Source organism: Rhinopithecus roxellana, chromosome 4, assembly GCF_007565055.1.
Source record: "Rhinopithecus roxellana isolate Shanxi Qingling chromosome 4, ASM756505v1, whole genome shotgun sequence".
NCBI classification, from domain to species: domain Eukaryota; kingdom Metazoa; phylum Chordata; class Mammalia; order Primates; family Cercopithecidae; genus Rhinopithecus; species Rhinopithecus roxellana.
The window spans coordinates 42,080,439-42,108,173 of record NC_044552.1 but is presented as its reverse complement, the minus strand read 5'-3'; the positions used below and the strand labels follow the sequence as shown (position 1 = coordinate 42,108,173).

Sequence of the window (27,735 nt, the reverse complement as noted above, 5' to 3'; positions counted from 1 at the left end):
ATTAGCTGAAGAATCCTTTTCATTATAATTCATAGATTAAAATATTTAGTATTTGGTATATGAAGGTTAAAATAATCATGATTACCTAACATTTCTATTCATGCTTTACAAATTCTGTTTTGTTTTAATGGAAAATATTTTGGTTTTGGTTTTAGGTTTTCTTCTGTTACTGTTTTTTATTTGTTTATTTTATAGATGGGGTCTCACTTTGTCGCCCAGGCTTGGGTACAGTGGCACAACAATAGTTCACAGAAGCCTCAAACTTATGGGCTCAACCAATCCCCCTGCTTCAGCCTCCTGAGTAGCTGGGACCACAAGCATGCCACCACAACTGGCTCATTTTTCCTTTAAAAAAAAAATATATATATATATATAATTATATATATATAATTAATTTATTTATTTATTTTTGAGACAGAGTCTCGTTGTCACCCAGGCTGGAGTGCAGTGGCTCTATCTCGGCTCACTGCAAGCTCCGCCTCCCGGGTTCTGGCTATTCTCCTGCCTCAGCCTCCCGAGTAGCTGGGACTACAGGCGCCCGCCAGGTCGCCCGGCTAGTTTTTTGTATTTTTAGTAGAGACGGGGTTTCACCATGTTAGCCAGGATGGTCTCGATCTCCTGACCTCGTGATCCGCCCGTCTCGGCCTCCCAAAGTGCTGGGATTACAGGCTTGAGCCACCGTGCCCGGCCTATTCCCTTAGTTTTAAGCTAATGTCTTTTTTTCTGTTCCAAGATCTCTTCCAGGATACCATATTACTTTTAGAAGTACTATTTCCTTAGGCTTCTTCTTAGTTTTTAAAGTTTCTCAGACTTTTCTTGCTTTTGATGACCTTAACAGATTTGAGAAATTCTAGTCAAGTATTTTTTAGAATGTCTGTCAATTGGGATTTGTCTGGTAATTTTTTGATGACTAGACTTGGAAAATGCACTTTTGAAAGGAAGATGAGAGACAAAAAGTGTCATTCTCATCATTTTATATGTTTAGGTTATTAACCTAAACTTCAAAAGTTTAGGTTATTAACATGACTGTGAATGTTGATGTTAACCTTGATCACATGGCTGAGGTAGCAATTGTCAGATTTCTCCATTGCAAAGCTGCTCTTCCCTCCACAACCCCCTGTTTACGTGCCATACTCTTTGAAAGCCAGTCACTATCTGCTGTCCAAATTTAAGAGATGGGGAGTTTTGTTCCACCTCCTTACATTCAAGTACAAATAAGTTATTTGTGATTATAGTACAAAAAGACGTGTCTATTATTTCTCATTTATTTAATCAATTATATATTTCCATTAGTATGGACTCTTACATATTTATATTTTGGGTACTGATCAATACTCCTTTATTTTGGTGCTCAAATCATTCTAACTTTGATCATTGGGAGCTCCTTCCATTTACTTAATCTCATACTTTTGTGTTTAATTACTTTCATATTTTTTAGCATTACAATATTATTCAAGCTATATTCCATGCCTTAGTCCTAAAATTAGCTAGATCTCTAAGGAGATTTGATTTTTGTTTAATCGAAGAATGTATGAGAAACAAAAATCTGGGCATTAGAAAAACTGTTATTTTTAAAATAAAGTCTACCAGCCTGGGCAACATGGTGAAACCCTGTCTCTACAAAAATACAAAAACTACCCTAATATGGTGGCATGCACCTGTAGTCTGCTCTACTCGGGGGCTGAGGGGAGGATCACTTAAGCCCTGGACGCAGAGGTTGCAGTGAGCTATATGATAGCACCACTGCACCCCAGCCTGGGTGACCAAATGAGATCCTCCCTCAAAAAATAAAAAATGAAACCTAATATTTTCACTGAGATTATTTAGGCCATTCCCTGTGTATGTTTAAAGATGCATAATTAAATAAGTATGTATTGATATTCCACCTATCCAAACATGATAAAATATTGTCTATTATATAAATATTACATATATCTTAGAACATTATTGGAAAGTATAAGTAAACAATTATTAGTAATTTTTGGCAGACATTGTGGTATTTAACATTTCTCATTTAAATCACATTCAACTAAATGATATAGGTATATTCTTACTTTCATTTAATAGTAAGAAAGCTATAACATAGTGTGTTTAAATAGATGCAAAATATTTGAAGTGGGACATACAATCTTACATTTTTCATAAGTAGTTATAAGATACTTTTTAAGGTAAATAGGTATAACATTAAAATATCTAAATTAATTTTACTTACTTGAACAGTTTCAAATTTCTTAGCTTAGAAAGAGATACCAAAGTTCAAGGAAGTACTCAATAAATTAGTTTCTATATACTAGTTGCAATAATATATGAACATATTTATAAGGCAAAGCAAGGATTTGTTTAGTGTATTGAGAAAAAATACAATTCCTGAACTGAAGCTAAAGAATTATCATCAAAGTTGAACACTGAAAAATTAAACAGATGATTAGTTGAGAAAGAAAAAAGAAAACTTGACAATTTCATGAGAAATTAAATAATATGGAAGAATATTTCAAATATAACATGATAGACTGGTAATATATTCCTTACTTTTATAATTGTGTCTTTTGGTTTCATTGGTGACCTTTCAAATAGAAAAATAAGAAACTCAACTATTGTAGTGTGTACGCAAACAAAACTAATTTCACTGTAGTTTCTGCCTAAGGAATAATTGGCTTGACCACTTTAGAAGCTGACTTTAAGAAAATGAAGGACGAATAAGGTTGTTGGAAGACTGAAATGAGTTCAGACAAGAGACAGAAGTGATTTTTAAAGTTAATTATGTTTGCTCTTCCTTCTCCCTCGGTGTTCATTACCTTTAAATGGAGGCCCACACTGGCAGAAGTAATTACCAGGTTGGTCAATGCAGGTGGCTCCACTTTTGCAGGGATGTAAGGCACACTCATCTAGATCTATTTCACATCTTGTACCTTTGGAAAATAGTAAAAAAATATATATATATATATGTTAGGTGTTAACAAAGGAGGCATGTATCAAGTAATTTTTAAATTTGTACAAGTCTTTCACTTATCTGAAACTAAATTTATTAGATAAGAATGTCACATATATTACTATCAGAACCCATTTATTTCACCTTGCTACAAACTGCAGTAACTTCTCTTAGAATTACTAAATGCACACTAAACTCTTCTGAGTTTGAAAGCATGCAAAGTCTCTTTGAAGTGAACTAATTTTCTTTTGCTGGGGAGTCTAGAGATGGTATAGATATTTCAGGTCATTGGAGTGCAGATCAAATGTTAGGTAAGAGGAAATTAAAAAGGAATGAAAAGAAAGTATTAGTGAAACAATAACATCCTGATGTACGTCCCTGAGGGCTGAATTTTTCTTTTTCTTTTTTTTTTTTTTTTTGGCAGGGGAGACGGAATCTCGCTCTGTTGCCCAGGCTGTAGTGCAGTGGCACTATCTCAGCTCACTGCAACATCTGCCCACCAGGTTCAAGAAATGATCCTGTTTCAGCCTCCTAAGTAACTGGAATTATAGGCAAACAACACCATGCCCAATTAATTTTTGTATTTTTTGTAGAGACAGAGTTTCACCATATTGGTTAGGCTGGTCTCAAACCCCTGACTTCAAGAGATCCACACGCCTTGGCCTCCCAAAGTGCTGGGATTATAGACATGGGCCACTGCGCCCAGCCCTAAATCTTTACGAGGCACAGTTATTGAATGCTATTTACCCAAGAAGGCCATGGGTAATGGGTAGATGCATTTGAATCGACTCATGAGCTTTGTAAATATTAGGGTTCCAGGGTGATGAATTACATTTTTTTCTAGTAATTTTAGAATGTAAGCCTACATGGAAAAATAAATAAATAAATATCCCTTAATTATATAGTCAGCATTTTCTTTAAACTGTTGTCCAATTCATATTTTTCATTCATCCTCCATCTAGAACTTGTGTTGCTAAAGCTGACCTTTCTTATTATACCACTTAGATTGCCTGTTAATTTCCCAACAGTTGAAAATCATAGCCTCAACTGACACTGAATTGATTTTTATGACTTATGACAGCTAATTTTCTTACCAATTTATAACAATAATAGAAAATCGACATTGACACCATGCAAATTATTAGCAAGTTATATGAATGAAAATATTCCTTCTTTTAAAAAAGTCTCTATAACAGTAACATGAATTTAGAAAGAAAACATACATCAAATCAATCTAATAGGAATCAACATACTAGACTAAGTAGAAAATATCACTATTATCACTGACAAAATGAAATATTTAGTGAAAAGCTGACACAAGAACATCAAGTTAAGCTGAAAAAAGTGAATATTAAAAGAATTATGTGAGTCAATGAATACTTTTGAAATCTTAAATATATTCATTTGGTTATTATTTTAATGAGTCAACTTTTTGAAAAGAATGATGACACATATATAAGCCTTTACAAAAGTAAAAACATGCATTGTATACTAAATATTTCAATCTTTGTGACAATATGAAAATGTAGTTAGAATAATCCAAGCATAAATTATGTATTATTCCACTGAAAAATAATTAATATGCATACACATGAGACAAATTGTACTTTCTAAAAACAAAGAATAACTTTGATCTCAAGTTAACATTCAGGGATCATAGTTTTGGTCAACAAGCCTGCCTTACTTGAAATCCGTTTTGACGCCGTCAGCTAAAGGCACCATGAAGGTCAACAAAAGTACTACAATTTGTGTACAACACAAGTACCACAATTTAAGTGATCACTTAGGAATTCATCTACCTGAATCTCACAGTTCTCACTTAACACAAAGGATTCATTATAAATATGTCACTGATGCAACATACAACTAAGTCTAAGATTGTTTTTAGTATATGTAAGATATTCAACTTGGCTGCAAGAAGTCAATGCATTGTCTAATGCTATGAAGTAGGTATTTATTCTTTATTTTTATTTTTGTTTGGTTTATTTTATTTTTGTTCTGGATGCGAAAACTGGGGCTTACTCTCACCTCACATAACGAAAGAAAATTCAAATTTCTATTATTTCTATTATTTCCCTACAATTGAAGCATTCTATTTATTACTGTGTAGTGTTAACCAAATTTACTTTCTTTGATATCTTTTCATTCAGAAACTGAGTATTATACACAGTTGGGTATTATCTACTATTCATGAACAAAAAACCTCTCAGCTCCTGTTTCATCCAATAAATGTGAACAAAATTCATTCACATATTCACAAGCTATTTTAGATATTCTTTTAGAAAAACACAAGGATACATTTTCAGCAAAACTGCTTAAGGAAAGAACATGTAGTAGAATTTAGCTTTTATTTATTTGTGTTACTCATCATCTGAACTTCCTTTTAAATGTAGAAATTTTTCCACTTACTGACTCTTTGATGAAAGTTAGAGACCACCTCTCAATATGGAAAGTAAAAATACAAATTATTTTCTTTCCCAGGCTCAGGTACCCCTACATGTGGGTATGCAGTCAAAAGCTGGTTTATCTGATGGACACACTGTGGAATTTGAAAGGATGCTGGTGATACAAAGAAGCAGAGATGAAGAATAGCTCTTTTTCCTACAGGTGGGAATGCCAGAGACATCATAACCAATTTTCAAGGGTCTCAGCGACTGCTCTGTCATAGTGTTATCTAGTGTTGGTGGCATCCATCCCCCCACTGATAGTGTCACATCATATTTGGTGTGTCCCAGTGTGCTGCCCTGGGCCCTTTTATGTCAGTTTTCCAAATCTAATTCTAGAGATTTCTACAGGTTCTACAGGTAATAATCTTTTAATAATCTGTAAATTAAATCCTTTTCTAATTAAATCTGCCTGAGTGCATTTTGAGCAACCACAATGAACAACTCTATTACTGGTATATATTACAATTTATTTTTGCCATTGTTATTATATATTATATTTTAATTTTAGAGGTGAAGCAATCAGGTAATTTTTTATAAAGAGTTTTCACATATATTGAGTATATATTTTAAAGTTAACTCATTTTTGTTAATCTATATTTATTTTCTTCTATTTTCAGTAACAGAGAGGGTTAGAGCCACCAACTTTTGAAGTTAGAAATATTTTTATGTTTTCTTGGGATTTCTTTGCCTGGCTTTGCTTTCTAGGTAAAATTGGTCTCATAGAATTACTTGGAAAGAGTTATTTCTCTTTTTTTTTTGCAGAGAATTTGTTTATGGTTGATATTATTTTCTCTTTATATATTCGATCACACGCACCAGCCTAGCCATCTGAGTCCTTGCCTTTTTGGTTCGTATTTATTATAATTCAGTCTCTTTTCTTGTTGTATTTGTTGTTTTTCTATTTGTCCTTAAGTTTCTGTAACTTGTGTCTCAGAATTTTTATATTCCTTCTAAGCAATCTAATTTGTTGGTATAAAATTGATTATAGTATTTTCTTATGACATGATTAACATTTCTGTAGTGTTGTGAGATGTTTTCTGATTCCTGTTTTTGATAATGCTTGCCCTCTTGCTCTCTTCTCTTATTCTAGCTAAGTTTGTTGTTGTTTACAAAGATTCAACTACTATTTTTTGTTTTCTATTTTATTGATTTCTGAACCTGGTCTTAGTTTCCCTTTTAACTTTTGATATAAATTGATTTTATTCTTTAAGCTTCTTAAGTTATAAACATAGATTATGAAACTTATTTATTTCATATTTAAGCATCAAAAGCTAAACATTTCTATCTAAGCACCTCTTTAACTCAGTATACATTTTGATATATCCACAATTATCTCACAAAATAAATGTTTTCTTTTTTTTTTTTTTTTTTTTTTTTGAGATGGAGTCTCACTCTGTCTCCCAGGCTGGAGTGTAGTGGCGCGATCTCGCCTCACTGCAAGCTCCGCCTCCTGGGCTCACGCCATTCTCCTGCTCCCGAGGAGCTGGGACTACAGGCGCCCACCACCACGCCCTAATTTTTTTTATTTTTAGTAGAGACGGGGTTTCACCATGTTAGCCAGGTTGGTCTCGATCTCCTGACCTCGTGATCCGCCCGCCTCGGCCTCCCAAAGTGCTGGGATTACAGGCGTGAGCCACCGCGCCCAGCACAAAACAAAATTTTTTGAATATGTCCTGTGATATCTTCTGTGACCAATGGGTTATTTATAAGTGTGTTGTTCAATTTTAAGTACTGGCATATTTCCCATATCTTTCAGGTATTGATTTACAATTAATTCAGTTGCAGTTTTGTTTTACATGCAACATTTTGTCCACATGGAGAATGCTCTGTGTACAGTTAGAAGGAACACATATTTTGCTATTGAGTTTTCTGTAACTGCCAGTTAGGCAAGTTGGCTTATGTGTAACTCTTCCATATACTCACTGATTTTTCATCCAGTTGTTATATTAATTATTGTAATAGGGTTATTGAAATCTCCAACTATAATTGCTGAATTCTGTATGTCTCCTTTGAATAGTGATGGGTTTTGCTTCATGTATTTTTGTGTTTTGCTGATAGATATGTATACATTTATTATTGTTATAGCTTCCTGACTGATTCTTTGGTCATCATGAAATTTTTACTCTTTGTTGCTAAAAAATACTTAACGTTGATTTTGTCTGATATTAATAAGCCCCCACACCCCCGGAACTCTCTTATGTTTACCGGTCACATGGTATATTGTTTAAAGATCACGTTACTTTTAACCTATTTGAGTCTTCAAATATAAACACACAGTTAGATCTTGCTTTTTTTTAACCAGTCTGGAAAATGCTTTGCCTTGTGATTGGAGTAGGCCCCAATGTTGTTTTTAGCAGACAAAATTTGAAATCAGCAATTACGAATATGTTAAAGGAATTAAAGGAAACTATAACGGAAGATTTAATTAAAATATGATGTCACAACAAATATGCAATCACAATAAGAAAGTAAAGAAACTATAAAATATTTATTATTTAATAGATAATAAAAAGGAAATTCCATACTAGAAAATCAAGATAGGTGAAATAAAAGGTTTCTATTTTTTCCAGATGGAGTCTTGCTCTGTCACCCAGGCTGGAGTACAGTGGCAGGATCTTGGCTCACTGCAACCTCCGCCCTCCAGGTTCAAGTGATTCTTCTACCTCAGCCTCTCGAATAGCTGGAATTACAGGTGCCCACCACCACGCCCAGCTAATTTTTGTATTTTTAGTAGAAATAGGGTTTCACAATGTTGGCCAGGCTGCTCTTGAACTCCTGACCTCAGTTGATCGGCCTACCTCGGCCTCTCAAAGTGCTGGGATTACAGACATCAGCGACTGCTCCCGGCTGAAAAGTTTTCTAACTGAGCTCAGTAGCAGATATAAAATGCCAGAAGAAAGAATCAATAAATTTGAAGATCGTTCCATGGAAATTACACGTCATATCTATAATCTACTGTCAGCAACTGGAATGGGAAACAATCCCAGAAAAGTTCACTTTATTGACAAATTATTAACCATTTTGCATTAATCAGAATAGATTATAATCATAATCTAGGTTCCCACTTGTAAATTAATACATTGTTCTGTTTTTGTGCAAATATCATCTTCGATTTTACCAAGCTTTAACTATTTATCCGATTTTTCTCCTTTTGCATTCAGGGTTTCTTATACTGTAAGAAAGAACTCTGTATCCATAGCTCAGATCCTGACTTTTTACTCAAGTCCTAGTGTCATTTTAAAATTTGTCATCTGCTTACCTCAAGTTGAGCATCTCATAAAACTAAATTTTTCTCCAATTAAAATGGTATTATTTTCAGTGTATTATAATTCATGTATTTGATAATAATTTACTGATAACTCTTCAGGTTAAAAATTTAGGATTAATTTTACATTATTTGTTCCATGTCTGAAAATTTACAGATGAATGTCTATTACTGATTAGAACACGTACCAGCAAATTTTATTCGCAGAGGAAGATTATTTATATGCAAATCAATTTATCATTTTTGTGTTTCATTGTCATGTTTTTCTTTCTCTTCTTTATAAGGAATCCTATCTATACTTACTTCAAGATATTTTAGCACAGTGAAAGGGCATAAGTCTTATTTAAGGGAAAGGAAGGAAATGAAACAATTACATTAAGAACATGTTTATGCCATGCAAATAAACATCATTCAGATAAATAATGATTGCTACATATCAATGCAATCAAGTTAATTTTTTGGAAAGGTTGTTGTTTTTCTATCCTATTAAAGATAATAAAACTACTAAATCCTAGAATAATTAAAAATATGTTGTGTATTTTCTACATATACCAATACCTGAAAGAAAATTCAAAATTTAAATTTTTATGTATTTATAAATATATATTTTATATGTTTGGGTGTTATATATTTTACAACAAACTTCAAAATATTTTCACTGAAATTTTTCAATCCATATACATGTGTACACATGTATATTAGTTTTATACATACTCATTACATAGTAGTTTATTATTTTATTTCCTAAATATTTATCTTTCCGCTCTCTGAAAAATCCTGTAAAGAATGAGTAAGTAATTTAAAAAGGACTCAATGTTTAAGAGCAAAGAGATTGGTAGAGAGAGGACATCTAGAGCAACTGGATATGTCACAAATTTCAGTTTGATGGAAGATGATAGAGATTAAGACAAGAAACATAAACAAAGGTAAGGTTGCATCAGAAATAGAGTGATCTTCATGATTGAGTCCTAGAAACAGATCAAGTACCCTTTTTAATTCTTAGTGAAATTCAATGGGCAATAAAGAATTTTCAAAAATTATAATAATTTTCCCCAAAGAAATATAGACAAATATCACATCTACAAAGCAAGAATGATATTATAGGTAAAGGGAAAATTTCAAAGAATAAAAAGACACATAAGTATTAGCAGTAAAGTTGTGGAAATAAAATCCATTATAAGAGTAAAGAAATAGAGTGAGAAAAACTTCCAATAATGTATTGCAAAATCACACCAAAAGAAAATTCGTGAGAGAAATGAAATCATGTACAAGAACACTTCAAGAGGTCCATCATTCAAAGGAACTGGAAGAAATGGGTAAAAGAAACTTATCAAGTAAATGATAATCTTACCACAGCTTATATGGGACATGAGTTGTTAGATAGGATGTTAGCATGTGGTTAAGAAAAAGACTTAAACCGAGTTTCATTACTATATTAATAAAAGATAGGAATAAAAATTTAAATACTTTCAGAGAAAAACAAAAAATCACACAGAGTAATGAAAGTAATAAAAACAAAATTTCTCAAATAGTCTTAAGAAGTTACCTTATGATATATACCAGAAAGATCAGGGAGATAAATGAAAGAGAAGTGGAATATGAAACTATTCATTTAATTGAGGAATTCAGTGATGAGGTACTGTATGATAATAGCTGAGACACTGATTGTCCAACTAAGAAACTAAAATCAGGGAACACTGAAAAAATTCTTTTTTCAAGAAAGGTTTTGTGGATGGATCCATCACACATATAAAATGAGTATGAAACTGTAGTATGTTTGTTAATTTAGAGCTACATTAATAAACAATTTAATTATTAAAGATTAAAATTAGATCCTTACTAATTAAGAATTAATCAAGAATTCAATGAGAAATTTGAGCAGAAATTTTTAAAATGTTTAAAGGCGGCCCTGGTCCAAATATAAACCAAACTAAATTAAGACTTGATTTGAACAATCTATTCAGGGTATAATAAAAGAAATTATTTTGTCTCAAAGCTAAGAAATGCTGTCCTTCAAATGGACTTGTATTACAAATAGTATATTCTAGTTTCACTTTGGCACCAAATATTAATATATACATAATTTTGTACACATTTATTACTGATTTCAATTTTTAAACTCAACATTTAAACAGCACAGAAGTCTTCATTATACTTAATATATTTGAATGTAACATAGTCAAATAACGACAATGTAAACACAAAATATAGGTGATATAATTTATTAGGTGGAAAAAGTTAATAGGGAGAGAGGTAGATAGAATAGTATGGGCACCAATTCTCTTAATTTTAATAAAAGTCCAGATAGATTGGATTTAATTAAAACATATAATATTAATGTATTATTTAAGTTCACATAGCCAACATAAGAATTAAAATAATTTTACAAAAAGAATTAAAAGAATTAAAATTAATAATACAGGCTGGGCATAGTGGCTTATGCCTGTAATCCCAGGACTTTGGGAGACTTGGGCAGCAGATCACTTGAGGTCAGAAGTTCGAGACCAGCCCCAACATAGCCAGGAGTGAAACCCCAACATAGCCAGGAGTGGTGATGGGTGCCTATAATCCCAGCTACTCAGGAGGCTGAGACAAGAAAATTGCTTAAACACTGGAGGTGGAAGTTGCAGTGAGCCAAGATCCCGCAACTGCACTTCAGTCTTGGCAACAGAATGAGACTACGTCAAAAAAGGGGAAAAAAATACTACTGACAGAAAGTTGGAAAGTAGATAGTGTAATTAGTGAACAAAAGATTTATCTTTCATAATAGAAATCCAATGAATAAAATATGTAATTATATCTCAAATTTAAAAAATAGATGTATGAGCAAGTCAAAGGAATAACAGAAGAAATAAAATAAGGCACTATTTAAACTTTGTCTGTTTTAGCAGACTTAAAGCCAAAATGAATTTGTTTGGGAATCCATTGCTTTTTATTGGAAGTTCCCTTGATTTTTATTTACCATGTGCAATACATAACATGTTTTTTCTAACGTTTTAAAATATTACAATGGTTTCAATAATTTCTTATTAAAATATTTCACTTGTCATGAAATACTTGAATTTAAATGGACGAATATACATAGGTTAGTTTGAAGTTCATGAACATGACTAGTTCTCTGAGTATCATTAAATAAACTAGGATTTCTGATTTTCACTTTTATAATAAAAAACACAAAGAAGTTAAAGTTACATCTAAGTCTCATTTTAAAAACTCAGTTTTTTTATCATGCTATATGTTAAGCTTTCTGTAATTTATTTACTATATTTGATTCTTATAACATTTCATGAAACTATTCAGTTATACCAAACAGGTTTTATATTCAATTCTAACAAATTCATTTCACTATATTTTTGGGTTAATTTGTTATCAGTTCCTCTACTTGAAAAATGATTTTTTCCATAATACTGAGAGTCTATGAAAATAATGAATCATATGGCAGCAAAAATATTGATTTAACAAGAGAAATAAATGTAGAAAAATAAGCTCCCTTAGGAAAATTCAAAAGCTAATGATTGTGAAATATCCCTATCAATATCTAACAAATTATAGATACACCACACACACACACACACACACACATATACATCACCTAACAATTGGAGAGCCTGAAGGGTAGCATTTCTATGCGACTCAGTTATGAATACAGTAGCTTACATGCCAGAACAGGGCATGATTTCCATCTTATGAAAAAAACATTGTTTCTTAAACTGTGAAAAATATTGTATTGTTCCTGTGCATCTCATTTGCTATTATTTTAGATACCAAGGATTTTCAGAGAAAAACTTTGTTCCTCTAAACTTGCCTGTTTTAGTGTATTGTTTATGTATCTCTGTGTCAAATCAGCTGAGTCACAATTCCACTATGTTTATAGTAACTTTACATCTGCTCAGTTATCTAATTCCCATAACTTATGAGGGGGTGCAATTATCTCCATTTAAAGGTATGTGATTTAAATGAATAGAAGTTATACAACTTGATACGTAGCTAATCTGTTACATGATCGACTTTCTAAGCAATCAGCTGTTGGATGTCTTGCTGTTTATACTTCATTTTAATAAGATCTCTCACTCCATAGAATCATTTCATATGTATCTGGTTATTCACATACATAGAATAATTCTTTTGGCTAAAAAGTGGCATGTAACTTTCCCCTCATCTCCTGTTCTGGCTTTATCTTGCTGTCAACATGCTACCTGTTATGGTATCTCCTGCTAAGGATCTTGGGCTGATCAAATCTAACTGAAGGAGTTTTGCCAAGCATCACCTCAAAGAGCTGAGAAAAGAGTTCCAGAGCAAACCAATTCTGGAGACTTGTTTTGATTATACCAATTCAACCGGCAATCTATTCAACTATCTACCCTCCCGTCTGTGTATGCATGCCAGGCCTTGTCCTGAAGACAATTTGAAAACAGATGAAATAGAACACAAGAACTTAATGTCGAAGTCGAAGCTAGAGGCCAAAGGAAACAAACAAACAAACAAACAAACAAAAACAAACAAACCAAAAAACCCATAGGGGGTTTGTAAAATGAACTAAAAAAAAAAAAAAAAAAAAAAAAAAAAAGGCTAAAAATGCCATACCTTAAAAACCTATGACTTTAGTTGGGCCAATATTGTGGCCTCAATATTTTTAGCAGGCATTACAGAAGAAAACCTGGCCAGTTATGTAATTTTTGGTGTTCATTATGTAACAACACGTTAGTGACTCAGGAGGAAGAACAATTGCTCTTGACATTATGGGCAGAAGGAAATGTCATTAGAGGATATTCTTATAGATGATATGGGTAACTTTTCTGAATATTCTTGCAGATGACACAAGATGAATTTCAAAATAGAGCTATTTATTTATTTATTGAGACGGAATCTCGCTCTGTCGCCCAGGCTGGAGTGCAGTGGCTCAATCTCAGCTCACTGCAAGCTTCGCCTCCCAGGTTCACGCCATTCTCCTGCCTCAGCCTCCCGAGTAGCTGGGACTACAGGTGCCTGCCACCACACCAAGCTAATTTATTTTGTATTTTTAGTAGAAACGGGATCTCACCGTGTTAGCCAGGATGGTCTCGATCTCCTGACCTCGTGATCCGCCTGCCTTGGCCTCCCAAGGTGCTGGGATTACAGGCATGTGCCACTACGCCTGGCCTATAGAGCTATTTATTAAGGTGTCTATCAATATAATCTGTTTCTTATGCATGCCAAAATTTAAACAGGAAAAACAATTCTGTATACCTTTTGCTTCTTTACATTTAGAAATGGATCAAATGATATTTGAGGAATAGGTAGACTCAGATTCTCCCTACAAGGTGTTGTGGGGTCTTCTGAAGTTTAAATTTTAATAAATATTACCTGGAAAAAGTAGATTATACTGCCTAATAAAATACTAGGAGAGTTATGGTGCTACATTTACTATAAAATTAAAACTTCATACTGCAGTAAACAATTGAGTTTAAACAAATGTTCAAGATGAGATAATTTAATTTAGTGGAAATTGAGAACCCTATTGTCAAAGCAAAAGTTTAACCAGAAAAAAAGTTAAACAACCAAGAAAGATTTTATTCAAGGGTATTGCAGTGAAGGAGAGAAGCCAAAAGTCAGTCTGAGCTTGACTCCATTGTAACAATGGGTGAGAGAGTTTTCAAGAGCTGGGGTGAGAGAGCTCATAGGTCACATGCATTTGCTATTTAGTCTTAACAAAAAGAAAATTAGATTTGTTTTACAGTCTTCAAGTTAGGATGTAGTATTATAACTTGGATCAAGGTGCATACCAAAGTTAGTCTCTTATCCCCGTACAGAGACTGGGAGATACAGATGCTATCTTCCTCGATGATTACACTTCAAAGGGATGGCTCCCAGGTCCTTGAGAAAGATAGTCTTGGGTTCTCAAATGAACAAGAGGCTTTTAAAGATATTTATACCCCAAAGAGGCAAAGAAATAATTTATAATTATTGGGTTCTGAAGTAAAGTCTCTAAGAAAATGAAGGGAGGGACTTCTGTGGTTAGATCATTTGGATCCTGTAAAGACGTAACAGGACAAGTAGCTCAAGAAGAAACCTGTCTCAAGTTTAGTCACACTGAGGGAAGCCTATTTGTCTTGTGACAAATACACTTTGTGAAGATTCCTACAGTCCTCAAGTTCCCGAAGAGTAAAAGGTGGAAAAAAAATAATGAAATATTAATTTATAAGATTAACGTAATACTCTTCTAAATTTCTGGTGAAGTCTGAGAAACATGGGTCACATTCCTGCACACAGTGGAATCAATCACCCTGTCTCTCTCTAGGTTACCGTTTTTAAACATGTCTCTGTGTCTTCTGATCCCAGCTTCCCCTTATGAACCTAAATGTCACACCGCTACGAGCTTATATTTCTAAAAGACAAATCTGATGAAATACCTAACAATTTCAGCCTTCAGTTTCTTTCCACCCCTCATCCATATTTCCCAAGCTAATCTATTAAAGCAGTCCTAATTAATGAGGATAGAGAATTTATGATCTTAGACGTCAGTAGGGTTTGACAAGATACAAGGAAGGCTTTTTTTTTTTTTTTTCAAATTTGACATTTAATTTTAAAATTCATGCAAATCTTGAATTTTACACCATAGTTTGTCCTCATTAATATATAACACATTCTATAATACAACATATACACTCATAGGGAAATTTGACTGTTCAAGATGATGCTACAATCACTGTTGTGACTTTCAGGAAGCTTTAAATTCATCCCCTAACGTATAGTGCTCTAGCAAGTGAAATACGAACTTAGAGGATAATGTAAAAAACTCACAGCATAGTCTACGGTAACATCACGGTCTATACCTAGCCTTCCTTCTTGGTTTCTCTCTCTCATCCTTCCCTGTTTCTTGTTCACCGTCTTACCAAGTAACCACACTGAATTTTTAAATGCCTGAGATTTTGCCGGGGAATACCTGGTTTCCTTTCAAAACCTGGATCATCTCAGGTATCCTCTACCTCTTCTTTCTGGGTACACATTAGCACAACACTTTTCTAGTGTTTACACCTTCTTCTGTGGTCAGTTGCATATATAAATATATGCACACACACACACACACACACACATACATATGTGTGTGTATATATACATACATATATATGTAATTTCTTTAAAATGTATGCTTATGAAAATGTATTCTAGTATCCATAGCTCTTAAAATAGCTACTGTCTGATATTAGTGTTCAAAAAACATTTGTTAAATGAATGAAAAATTAACAGACTAAATGCAGAAAAATGGCAATGATATTGTATCTGTAAAGGACAGGTAATAATTTTCAACCCTGTTTAGGACAAATCACTAACAAAATAATAAAATTCCAAATGATATAATAAATATTATAAATATTGCCAGAAACAGATTTTGTGACTGACTCTTCAATTTCAGAGTGTGTTCCACATGATTTGGCAACAATAGGCCACATTTAAGGTGTACATGTATATAATTTTAGAGCTTTTATTGCCAAAATGTAGACTGAATTTAAATGAGATTTCAATTTGATTCAGTGAGCTGTAGTAAAATTTCAACTTGTTTGACAAATAAATTATTAAGCATAAGCAGTTTGAACACATTCAATAAAATAACATTCATGTATCCTTTTCAAAAGTTTCTGGGTAGACAAATAATAAAGCATTCTATGTCTTATTACTTTAAAATACTTTAATTTTTAGAGCAGTTTTAGGTTCACAACAATATTAAGCAGAGGGTACAGAGATTTCCCATATACTCACTCCACACATATGTAGTCTCTCCCATTATGAACATCCCCCACCAGAATGGAGACATTTGTGACAATTGATGAACATATATTAAGGTATTAGACACTTTATTTTAAAGTAAGTTTCATGTGTTAATTTCTAAATAATCATATTTTTTTCTTCCTCATATATTTCTAGGTCTATGTTTCAATTCTGTATCACACACACACATACACACACACACACACACACATTTAAATTAGTTTACCTTTTAATTGTTTAACTGGATTTTAATCTGTTACTTAATGATATTTACTTTCATCATACTCTTCAATCGCTTGCACCATCTGGGCAAAATCACACTGTGATCATTTTCTCCTCAAAGGAACCGTCATGTAGGAATCATCCATTGACCAAAAAGCAATCCAAATAATTAGAGTTCTGTTTCATGCATAGTATCTCAAACATTCTATGCTTTCTTTACTCTGGGTTTTCTATTTCTTCTTACTCTTTCTTTTTTGTGGTTTGTCCTAAATCCTGAATTTGCTTCCTGTTTTCTCCTGTCCATTGGATGTCACCCTTATTTTTGTTTATTCATTCTTTCATTTGAAATTATATTTTTCTACCTATTCATGTAATTGAAACCATCAATTAATTTACAGAAACATCAACCGTATCATGACCTCTACATGACAGACTTCCAAATCAAAATTTCTTCAGGCCCAGGAACTCCTGACTTCAACGCCTAATTAAATATCAGTTGTCAATACCACTTGGATATATACAAGGCATCTCAAGTCCAACATGGGCAAACAAAACACTCTAAGCAGGTCTACCTTCCCTCTTCCTTATTAACCAGGATAAATTACAAAACCCAGGAGTTATTCTTTATTGTTCCTCACCCTCACTGAATTATTAGCAAATCTTGGCAACTTTATGTCTAAAAATGTCCCAAACCTGTCTATTTATCTCCATCTCTATTACCAATATCTTAGTCTGTTATAATTATTCCCATCCTCAATGAAAACAAGAGTTGTTTTAACTATTTTTCTGTTTTCCCTCTTACTCTAACGCATCCAGAGTAATTTTTAAAATGTAATATAATTAGGAAATACAAATCCAGTAAAAAAGTTAATGGCAGTACTCCAAACTCCTTACCTTATATGATAAGGCCCTGAAAACTCTTGAGTTTAGAACACATAATAATCCTTTCTTGCTCACTTATTTTCCACTGAACTTCTTTAGATTATCTCACGAAACACATTTTTACCTGAGGGTCTTGCCCTAACAGACTTCTATCACTGGAAAGTCTTCTTTGGAGGATAACTCATTCTTATCCAGTTTTTGGTGTAAATGGAAACTGCTTAAAGAGGATTATCTTTACTATCCAGTCACTACCCTCACATCACTTGTCTTTTACTTTGCTTTATAAAACTTATTACACACATAGACATGCATGTATATGTGTATGGGTGTGTGCATTATTTTTGCTTGGTTTTCCTCTCATTAGAAAATTGGCACACAATAGCAAGTACCTTCTCTTCCATCCTTAACTGTTTCGCTATTAACAAAACAGTTTGCAGTACAAAGTTGGATCACATTAAATATTTTAAATAATGTATTCTTGGAAGTCAGTCTGTTATTAGTAAACAAAAATTACATAGAAATGCAACCATCTGTTAATATATAAAACAAAGAAATAATAGAATTATAAGAACTTAATTTACATATTTTACAATTTATGTAATTATATGTAAACATCTTTCAATCTTAAATATTAATGTCATTATTAAATCTGGTTATTAATTATTAATGTAGAGGTGGAAGCTATTGTGTATCCTACTGAATTTGTTTGATCACCATCAAATTCCTTTTTATATATATTTTGGTTTGTGGAATATATTATAAACTACATGTATTCTAAACAAAAATCTTTAACATAAAAATCTCACTGTATGGCATGTTATATGAGATTTCTTCTTGAGTAGAAAGGAAAAAGTTAGGCGCTAAGTACTATTACAGTGGGGAAACAGGAGCATAGAGTACGGTCAGAAAAGGGGGGGGGGGATGTCCTATAATTTCAAATCAAATCGGAGCAGTAGCTCTTTCACTTACAACCCAGGTCAAAATAATGGCCAAAAGGTATCCGATCTAAGTAATTTGGGAGAAATTCAATACTTTCACCAATGATGCCATTAAATGAGGTAGAAATCTAAAGTTAAAGGAAATGTCTTTTCTCTGCCATGCTTAGTTTTCATTCAGAGTAATTTTGCCTTAAAACTCTTGACCTTCTGTTACTCCATTTTTTTTTTCCTTCCCAAAAAAGGCACAAACAGTTATCTAAATGGTGAGAAATAGCCACTGGCTCAAAGTTGTTAGTTCACAGTACAGTTAATCTTTCCAAGTTGGCAGAACAGTAAATCACTGTCTCTTGCCTTCCTCACTGGTACTGGTAGGAGCCAATAGTCTAAGTACTCTGCTCTATGGACTGGATATATTCGTTTGGATTTTACACTAATCTATATCCTCCTAGACTTTATTATTAATAAATGTAATACTTTGTTGGATGGAAGAATTTTACACAAAGCTATGCACTAATACTTTACAATAAACTATATAATAATGCTTTGCCATATACTAATACTGCTATATACTAATATATTTTGCTATATACTAATATACTATATATAGTATATCATATATTATATAGTATATAGTATATATAGTATAATATACTATATTATACATTAATAGTGTAAAGTAATTCTTCTTTACACTATTGCCACACATGCCTAGGAAACTTTTATAACTGGCAATTGGCCTTGTAAACTAATATGTTTGACAATACACAGAAGAATATGTCACCTGTATTTGTTTTCAATCCCTACACTTACTACCTTATTTTTTTCCTATGGTCATTGCTATTAGAACCTATTCAATGAGTGTAAATTTCATTGGCTCTCTACATTATTTACAGATATCTACAATTGAATGGCACTACTGCAAAATAAGCATATTGACTATCTTAATTTTTGTTCAGACATCTCAGTTTAATTAGTTCAATGACAACTATAAAATTAAAGAGGCTAGTGACATTATTGCTTGTTGATGGGCATGGCATTTTCAAAGCCACAGAATATGAGCTTGGCCAAGCCTTTTCATTCTGGATCCCACAGAGATTCCTCATATTAATAAATGGTTAATAAAATATTCTCAATTTATTAAATATTACCACTTGCCACTGTCCAAACATGTATATTGTTACTAGAATTGATAAGATGAAGCCAGTGAAATTATGCAAATTTCTTAAAGCTGCGAGTTATGTAAAAATTATCTTTGATTGTACCTTTAACAATTTTGAACCTATTTCCAGGTCATGTACAATTGGTAATAACAAGATTACTCTTGGCAATTATACACTTGCAGATTTCCTAATAGTCTATCAGGTGAAATGACAATACGGAAACCCATTTTCCTATAATGCTCAGTCTCATAAATGGATACATTTTTGTATAATGAAGGAGTTTATTAGGCATGCCATCAGAGTTGAAAGAAAAAGTACAACAGACCTATTTCATGGTACAGTAGACTTTATATCACAGAGTGCTTCAGAAAGAAGATGTTAGATTTGTAGAAATAATCTTGTCTCAGTTTTTAGTCAAAATTACAACACATTCAAAAGACTGAATACAAATTGATTCAAGCTTGAATTCATCAGGGAAGCTATCTAAATTGGTTAGATTTTCTGCTTTCAAATCAGTTCCTTTCTTAGTAGACATTTGCTAATCATGCACTGATCTCACTGCAGTGAAAGTAATTAATTCACAAATAGTTACATATTGCATTGTGAAGATACTAATGATATACTGTGCATATAATTGGGAGATGGGCTAAAAAATATCTGCTTAATAATATCAAATGAGACTGGTCATTTAAATGTGATATGCAATATTTAGCATAAAGAATTATTATTCCTGAAAAGACGGAGGAGAGAAAGGTCATGGTCTATTTACTAATTCTACTTTTAATCAGCTTAGGAAAATGGCCTTGTTAGGAGGAAAATGGTAATATACTTTCAAGAATTAAGATATCTACTTCCATTAGACTAATCTTAATAATCTGTGTCTGTTGGATCAAACTAAAGAAAGGAAGAGAAGTAGAGAATGAGAAAGAGAGGAAGTTAATTATATCCCCAAAGGGACAAAGAGACATGTGTGTGGAGAATTTAATTGGAAATTTCCATTTCCAAACTAACCCAAAGTTCCACAGCAGGTCATTTTTAAAATCAAGCTTAAAATACATAGGTCTACACCCAAGAACAGAATATTCTTTCTGAATAGCTGGACATAATTAAATGATTGTTCTTCCTTAGTCCTTGAAGATTGGAGTCTAACACAAATAGTAAAGGATAAAAAAATAATAATTAAATCTAAGATGCCACAGATTGCTCAATTCATCACAAAACAGACAAACACACCATTAATTATTGGCTCTCTGGTTTTAGAAATAAGATGTGAAGTAATACAATAAGTGTGCTTTAGAACGTATAAAATATGGTCAAAGCCAGAAATCAATGGGTGTATCAGTTGTGGTAGAGACAGGAGACAGGAATTATGTTAGTAATTTGAACAAGAAAAATTTAATATGCACAATTATTAACTAGAAAACATAATTAGCTACTAGGAAGAGTAAAGAGACACCTAAAGAATAGAAGAATTTGGGCTTCCCTCATATTTGCAGGTAATATCTCCCATTGCATAAAGTTGTTCACCCATGGACAGGATAATGCAAAAGTACCATGGCAATGAGAAGACACTTGTACCAAAATTGCCATATTTAAAAAAAATATATTTTGTTTCCTGTTTTTAAAAATTTTAATATCTTCTGTTATTTACATGTTATGTAATGAGTATAGAGTCAACTAATAATTTAATTACAATTTTAGTAAGGGACATGCTTCTTAAAGAGGTAGATATTAATTCTATCACATGCTAGCAGGTTAATAGTGTGAAGGCAGGGTTAATATCCTCAGGTTACACTGCTATTTCCTGGACACTAATTCCTGTTCATATAAAAATCACTGTATTACAAAGACTAATGACAATTTTTGACATTATCTTCTATACCCTCATTGCATTTCTCCTCTTAGAAACTTTTCCTCTTATACTGAACATTTTATTGTCTGAGAGAGATTTTTTCAAACCTATTTCTGTCATCTTGGCTAATGCCAACATGCATTTAGAACACCCATGAAATAAGTGCATTTCTCATTTTCTCAGCCTTCTACTCTCCAATGGAGTCGAATGTTATGGAAATCCATTTCACATCAGTCACACACTCCCATGGCTAATCCAAGGATATTGCCCTCACTGTTCTCTCAAATAATGAATACAAACATTCTGCTGACATATTATTATTCAGTTAATCAAGTGTGACCTCCATCACCTATCCTTGTTGCCCATTCTCAATTTCTCCCATTACCATTACACTTTTACTTTGACCTCCAGGCCTTTGTACTATTTTCTCTTCTATTCCATGAGGCCACTCTTTTGCAAATATTTTCACTCCTTTGAATTGTTTTAGTGCTATCGGGAAAGCAGAGGGTAGTCATAGCTTCTCACCTGTGTGTCAATGTACCAACACATGAGTTCCCAGTGGGACTAGATATTAATCACCTTAGCCCTAGCCCAGGACATAGAAACTAGTCAATACCAATATCTAGGTATTGTAGGCCAGCTACCTCTGGCTTCAAGATGCCATGTAAGAAATAGACGTCAGAAAATGTTACCGATTTTTACTTGTGCTCTTACATTAAAAAAAAAAAAATTGTTGGCAAGCATTTCTTTGAATTAATGTAATATTTGTTTGCTTATGCGCAACTCTGCTCATAAGTCATGCTCTGCAGTATCTGTTAAATTCTTAGGCTATTTATAAACCCTTCTTAAATACCTTAGCACACTTTTAAATTTCTCTGCACTCCTCTAAACTTGCTAAAATACATCATCCTTTCAAGAGACATTTTTTTTTTTTTTTCTCACAGAGACAATGGAAGGCATAAGAGAAGCACTCCATTAAATTTAGGACTCGTAATCTTCATGTTTACACACATTTTCTCCTACATTTTTGGTATTCTCTTTTACTTTCCGAAATTAAATGTGATATCACTCCTACACATGTGGCTGTTACTCAAGTTTGAAGTTCTGGGGGATTCAGTATCTCCTTCCTCATCTCTTGCATCTTCAAACTTCTGCTTTTACTGTCTTCTTTGATCAGCATTTAAAATTATTCTAGCCTTTTCTACCTTAAAATAAAACAGAAAACTTTCATCTTACATCATCCTCATTTTTTCTCTCTTCCTTCCTTTGATGCCAACTTCCTTTAAAGATTTATACTCATTTTCTCCATTTCCTTAAGTCATCTCAATTTCAGTCACAGAACAAGTGACTTCTGCCTTTCCTGCTACAGAAATTGCCACTACAGAAATTTTGCCATTGTTATAGGACATCATTAAAGGTGAATCCAAACTGTGATCTTTTGGTCCCCATCTTACATAATCTCGAAGTGGCATTGTTTATTGTTGATCTCTCTTAAGTGCACTCCTCTCAGCTAAAATTCTCACTATTTTTTATCCTTGCTTTTTGTGTCTTCTGATGTAGCTACTGTGGTTTTCTACTCGTATTTTAATTATTGACATGCTTCAGCTTTGGTCATGGGCTTTCTCTTCTCAATTTTTATACATCCCTGAGTAAACTCATACATTATACTAGTTTTATTTTTTAGATGTTTGATTCCAAGTTTATATCCTTAACTCAAACTTGTCTTCAATGCTTCAAAATCACTCCTTCAACTGAAAGATCTGAACAACTATTGAAAGATAATTTGGGAATCCCATAGTCAGATTTTTCATTTTCCAATATAAAACATTATCTTGCTCCCAAATGTTTGATTTCTAATCCTGTTTCTCAGTAAATAACACCAAGTCTATATAGATGCTCCTGTCAGAAAACTGACATTTCTTTTCAGAACCTCATTTTCATTGATTAAACTCAAGTGATACACATATCCTATAATTTTATCTCCATTTACTTCAGTAAAAATATGAGGTTAAAACAATTCCTAAATACCACGTAATACATCCACTCTTCCTTCACCACTGCAACTATCTAATCCTGATTGTCATTAAATCTCCCTTCCATTACAAAAACAGTGTTCTAAGTGTCTTTCCTGCTTTGGTTCTTATCTGTGCTAATTCATTCTTTATCCAGCAGCAAAACTTCTCTCTCCTGAAACACGAATAAGAGCATGACATTTGGCAGTGTAAAACCCTCCCATATGTCTCCAATCCTTTTAAGGTAAAAGCCCAAATATCTCAGCATGTTTTGCAAGGTTCTGGACAGTCTTCACCCTTGTTAGGCCTCTACCTTATGTCTTGTGACTTTTCTTTGCATCCACACTTAGCAGTCACTCACATGCACTCACTGTTGCTCTCTACTCATAACACCCTTCTCTCAATCTCCTACAATATTTTTCTCATTCTTACATCTAGAGTTTTTTTTTAATTTTTTATTTTGTTTGCGGGTACATTGTAGGTCATATCATGGCTAGGGATTTGTAGTGCTGTTTTCTTAGTGATAAAGAGGTTACTAGCATCCTGGCCAATTCCTGTTACTGACTATATCCTGTTCTAGATGAGATTTATTTTGAGAAATCTTTTTCTATGGGGGCAAGTCTAGATTAGGTCCTTCTCCTTTGTGTCTTCAATACTCCCTGTTATTTATTTGCATCTCATGACACCACTTATATCTATGTTTAGTTTTACTGGTCTGTATCTCCCACTCAATTGTAAACAGAACCCTTTTCCCTACTATTCACCATTTAATACTCTGCCCTACACTATTCATAACCCAGTAAATATTTACTAAAAACATAATATAATAATAAACTAAGGATAAAATGGATAATATTAAATTGCATTTTACATTATTTAGAAATCACCTATGCATATATTTGTCACTTTTTAATTTCACAGTTTACAGTTAAAATGACATTTACTATCTTAAAGAGCTCTCTTCTTTAAGGTGTACATTAAAAAATGGCCCTTCATTTATCATTGCTGGACATGTTGTTTTAGTTTTTAATTATAAATTTGTCTTTATTAAAGCCAAACAAAAGGAATGTATTTAGAATGGATTATGGCTAAATGGATGAAGTAGTTATCACCAGCTTAAAAAATTGTAGAAAAATGTAGAATTTAGAAAAAAACAAAATATTTATTTTAAAAATACAAGCAATTTAAATCCACTCTAGAGAGCAAGAAAGTTGTTAGTATATAAACTATCCATTAGGGTTTTTAACTTTCAGCCTATTCAATATCAGAAAATTTGTTTGGAATATGCACTGAAAGTAAAAAATACATTGACATATATCTAAACAATCAGAATGGGACTATTCCATATTAGAAATGGAATTCTGGAAAAAAATAATGGTAGTGTCGAAATAGTTTTTAGATTTCTCTGAATGTCCATCTAGTAACAGGCAGATCAAAATCCATGCATGGCATGCACAAAATTTAGTGACATGGTATCCCCATAAATACATACTCACATATACCAACAACAGCAACTCTAAAATTATTCACAAAAACCAAGAACTATGTGTCACATACATCTGTTCAATTGACAACCAAGGGAAATAATATAGCATTGTTTGGGCCTGAAGATAAGATAATTCTAAAATAGATATGAAGTATTCCCTAGAAAGCACAGTAAATCAACTTGAGAACAGCAGCATTATTGAATGTATCCTCTCCAAAATTAGTGTGTTGGAAACTTAACCCTCAATGCAACAGTGTTTGGAGGTGTAACAGTTTGAGAGATGTTTAGTTTATGAGGTCTTCACTCTACTACATAGATTAATGACATTATCAAAGTGCTTGATGAGGAATTGCATCCCTTTTTGCTCTTCCATCTTTTGCCATGTGAGGACAGGGCATTCCTCTTCTCCAGACAATGCAGGAAAAAAAAAAAAAAAAAAAAAAAAAAAAAAAAAAAAAAAAAGCACTACCTTGAGAGAGACTGAACCTACTAGTGTCTTGATCGTGACTTTCTACCCTCCAGACTGTAAGATAATAAATTTCTCTTCTTTATAAATTACCCAGTCTTAAGTACTGTTATAGTACAAAATGGACTAAGATAAATAGTAAGTTTTGAAGGATTTTATCTCCTCATATCATGTGGAAATAAAAGAGATGAACAAAAATATCTTCAGAACAGTGCATCCCTATAAACTCACAAAATTGAGCTGCCTCAGCTGTCTTCCCAAACAGGGCTCCATGTTGGGGAGAAATTGTTAGAAATTTAATAGAAATTGAGTAGGATAGAGAAAATACACATTAAAGACAGAGAAGACTAGACAATAGTAGGAGAAGGCAACAGAGACCTAAAATATCCTAGCAAGCAAGTGGATATATACCAGAACAATAAGCAAAAAAACAAAAAGAAAAGAGAGAGACAGATCACTGTGAATTGAGGAAAGCTACCCTGAATTATGTCTCTTTCTAAACATTCATAAGGACTAAATGGTATATGAAAATAAGCAAAAGAAATTATCAAAATCAACTGCAATACAAAGTTACTTAAAAGAAATGGAACAATATTCTTAAAGTGAATGAAAGTTTCTAAAATAATAAAAGCAAATAATGAAAACATTGTCAAAGTTAGATCAAATCTGCAATGTATTATTATTTCAAAATGAGCTAAAATATTTTAAGAAAATAACCTAAGCTATGAAAATACAAAATACCAATTTGAATATTCAGTAATGAGGTCATCAAATTCAAAAAAGTATCAGAAAATGAAAACTTTCAGAAATGAATATTAAACCAAAAAGAATATGACAAAGATTGCATACAATAATTAAGATAATTAGTTGAAAAAAATGAAGTAAAAAGTAAATTAAGAAAGAGATAAAAATGATTTGAGAGAAATAGTCAAATATTGAAACTATGCAAAGAAGCTTCAATATTTGAATTAAAAGACTTCCGGGAAAAGAAGCAAAAGAAAGAAAATGAGCAAGCATTATATAATTAATGTTTTCTATGAACAAACATTATATGACATTATATAATTAAACATCATTATAATTAAAGAAAACTTTCCTGAAAAACGTTTCAAAGTATATGGAAAGATTAAAGAAAATATAGACAATCAACACTCAGATATATTCTAATAAAATAACTGCATTTCAATGAAAAAATAATACCCTTTGGGCATTATTTATTTATAATAGATAATTGATTTATAATGAAAAGAAAATTAGATTAACATCAGACTTTTCAACAGCAACATATTATGCCAGAAATAAATGAAATATTTAAATACTTAATAATATTTAAGCTATTTATGAAAAAAAGAGAAAATGTGAGTCAAAGATTTTAGAGAGTAAAACTGACTTTCAAGTATAAAGGGCACAGATCTATGATCATGAACACCCAGGAATGCAATAACTATTTCCATTAGCCCTCTCTGAAGTATCTCATAGATAATAAGCTTTAAACAAGCATATTTGGTTGTTTAAATATATGATTTAAATATTGATCTCATATGCAGAAATCAATATGAGAATAGGCAGTATGCACTATACATATTTCTACTGATAGAACCAAAACAAGATAAAGTGTAAAAAGGAAAGTGCATTGTATATAATGTCTATAGCCTCAGAATATAGATATATAATAAAAATTAGAGGAAAATGCGGAGAGCATATGAACAAAATTTAAAATGTTATATTGATATTATTTTTATATATACTTTTTAAGTTTTTTATATATCAAAAAATCAGATATTCTGATTTTGTTGTCCCTTATTTTATTGAGACTAGAATTTTATTATGGAAGAAAGGATATACAAATATTATGCAGAAGACATTAAGTATAAGATTATATAATGCTGAATTTGAATTGGTAGCTCTGGAATGAAGTAACAAAGAAATTGATCTTTGCCATATACTTAAAAGTATGTTTTAAAAATGGGCACAACTAAACACTGCTACCTAGAAATGAACACTTGAATCATAAAAGCAAGAAAGTGATTCTGTGAAAATCAGGAGAATGGTTAGTCTTGCAGGAAAGGAGAAGGTCACGTTGCCACTGGGCACATGGAAGATGTTTAGTGGTGAAATTCAACTTCTTCCCCTAGGTGGTAGTTATAAGGGTGCGTTACCTTGTTCATCTTATAATAACTTACTAAGAGAGTATTTATTTTGTGTGTTTGTATTTTCACAGTAAAATATGGAAATAAAACGTTGGAATTGTTTTCTAACTCTAAAAATAAACAAAATATGAAAAACAGGTAATTCCTTTTGAGATGACAATATGCCGACTCTATGGTAAG

General features: G+C 32.5%; 1 protein-coding gene across 2 annotated transcripts in view; it reads right to left on the bottom strand.

Annotated features, from left to right (window-relative positions):
- EYS (eyes shut homolog) overlaps positions 1–27,735 on the bottom strand; it is a 1,930,870-nt gene that overhangs the window by 1,440,000 nt on the left and 463,135 nt on the right. For both annotated transcript variants that reach the window (XM_030928557.1, XM_030928558.1), the window contains exon 10: positions 2,796–2,909. In XM_030928557.1, coding sequence (XP_030784417.1) covers positions 2,796–2,909 — 114 coding nt within the window. The remainder of the gene's footprint in view (positions 1–2,795; positions 2,910–27,735) is intronic.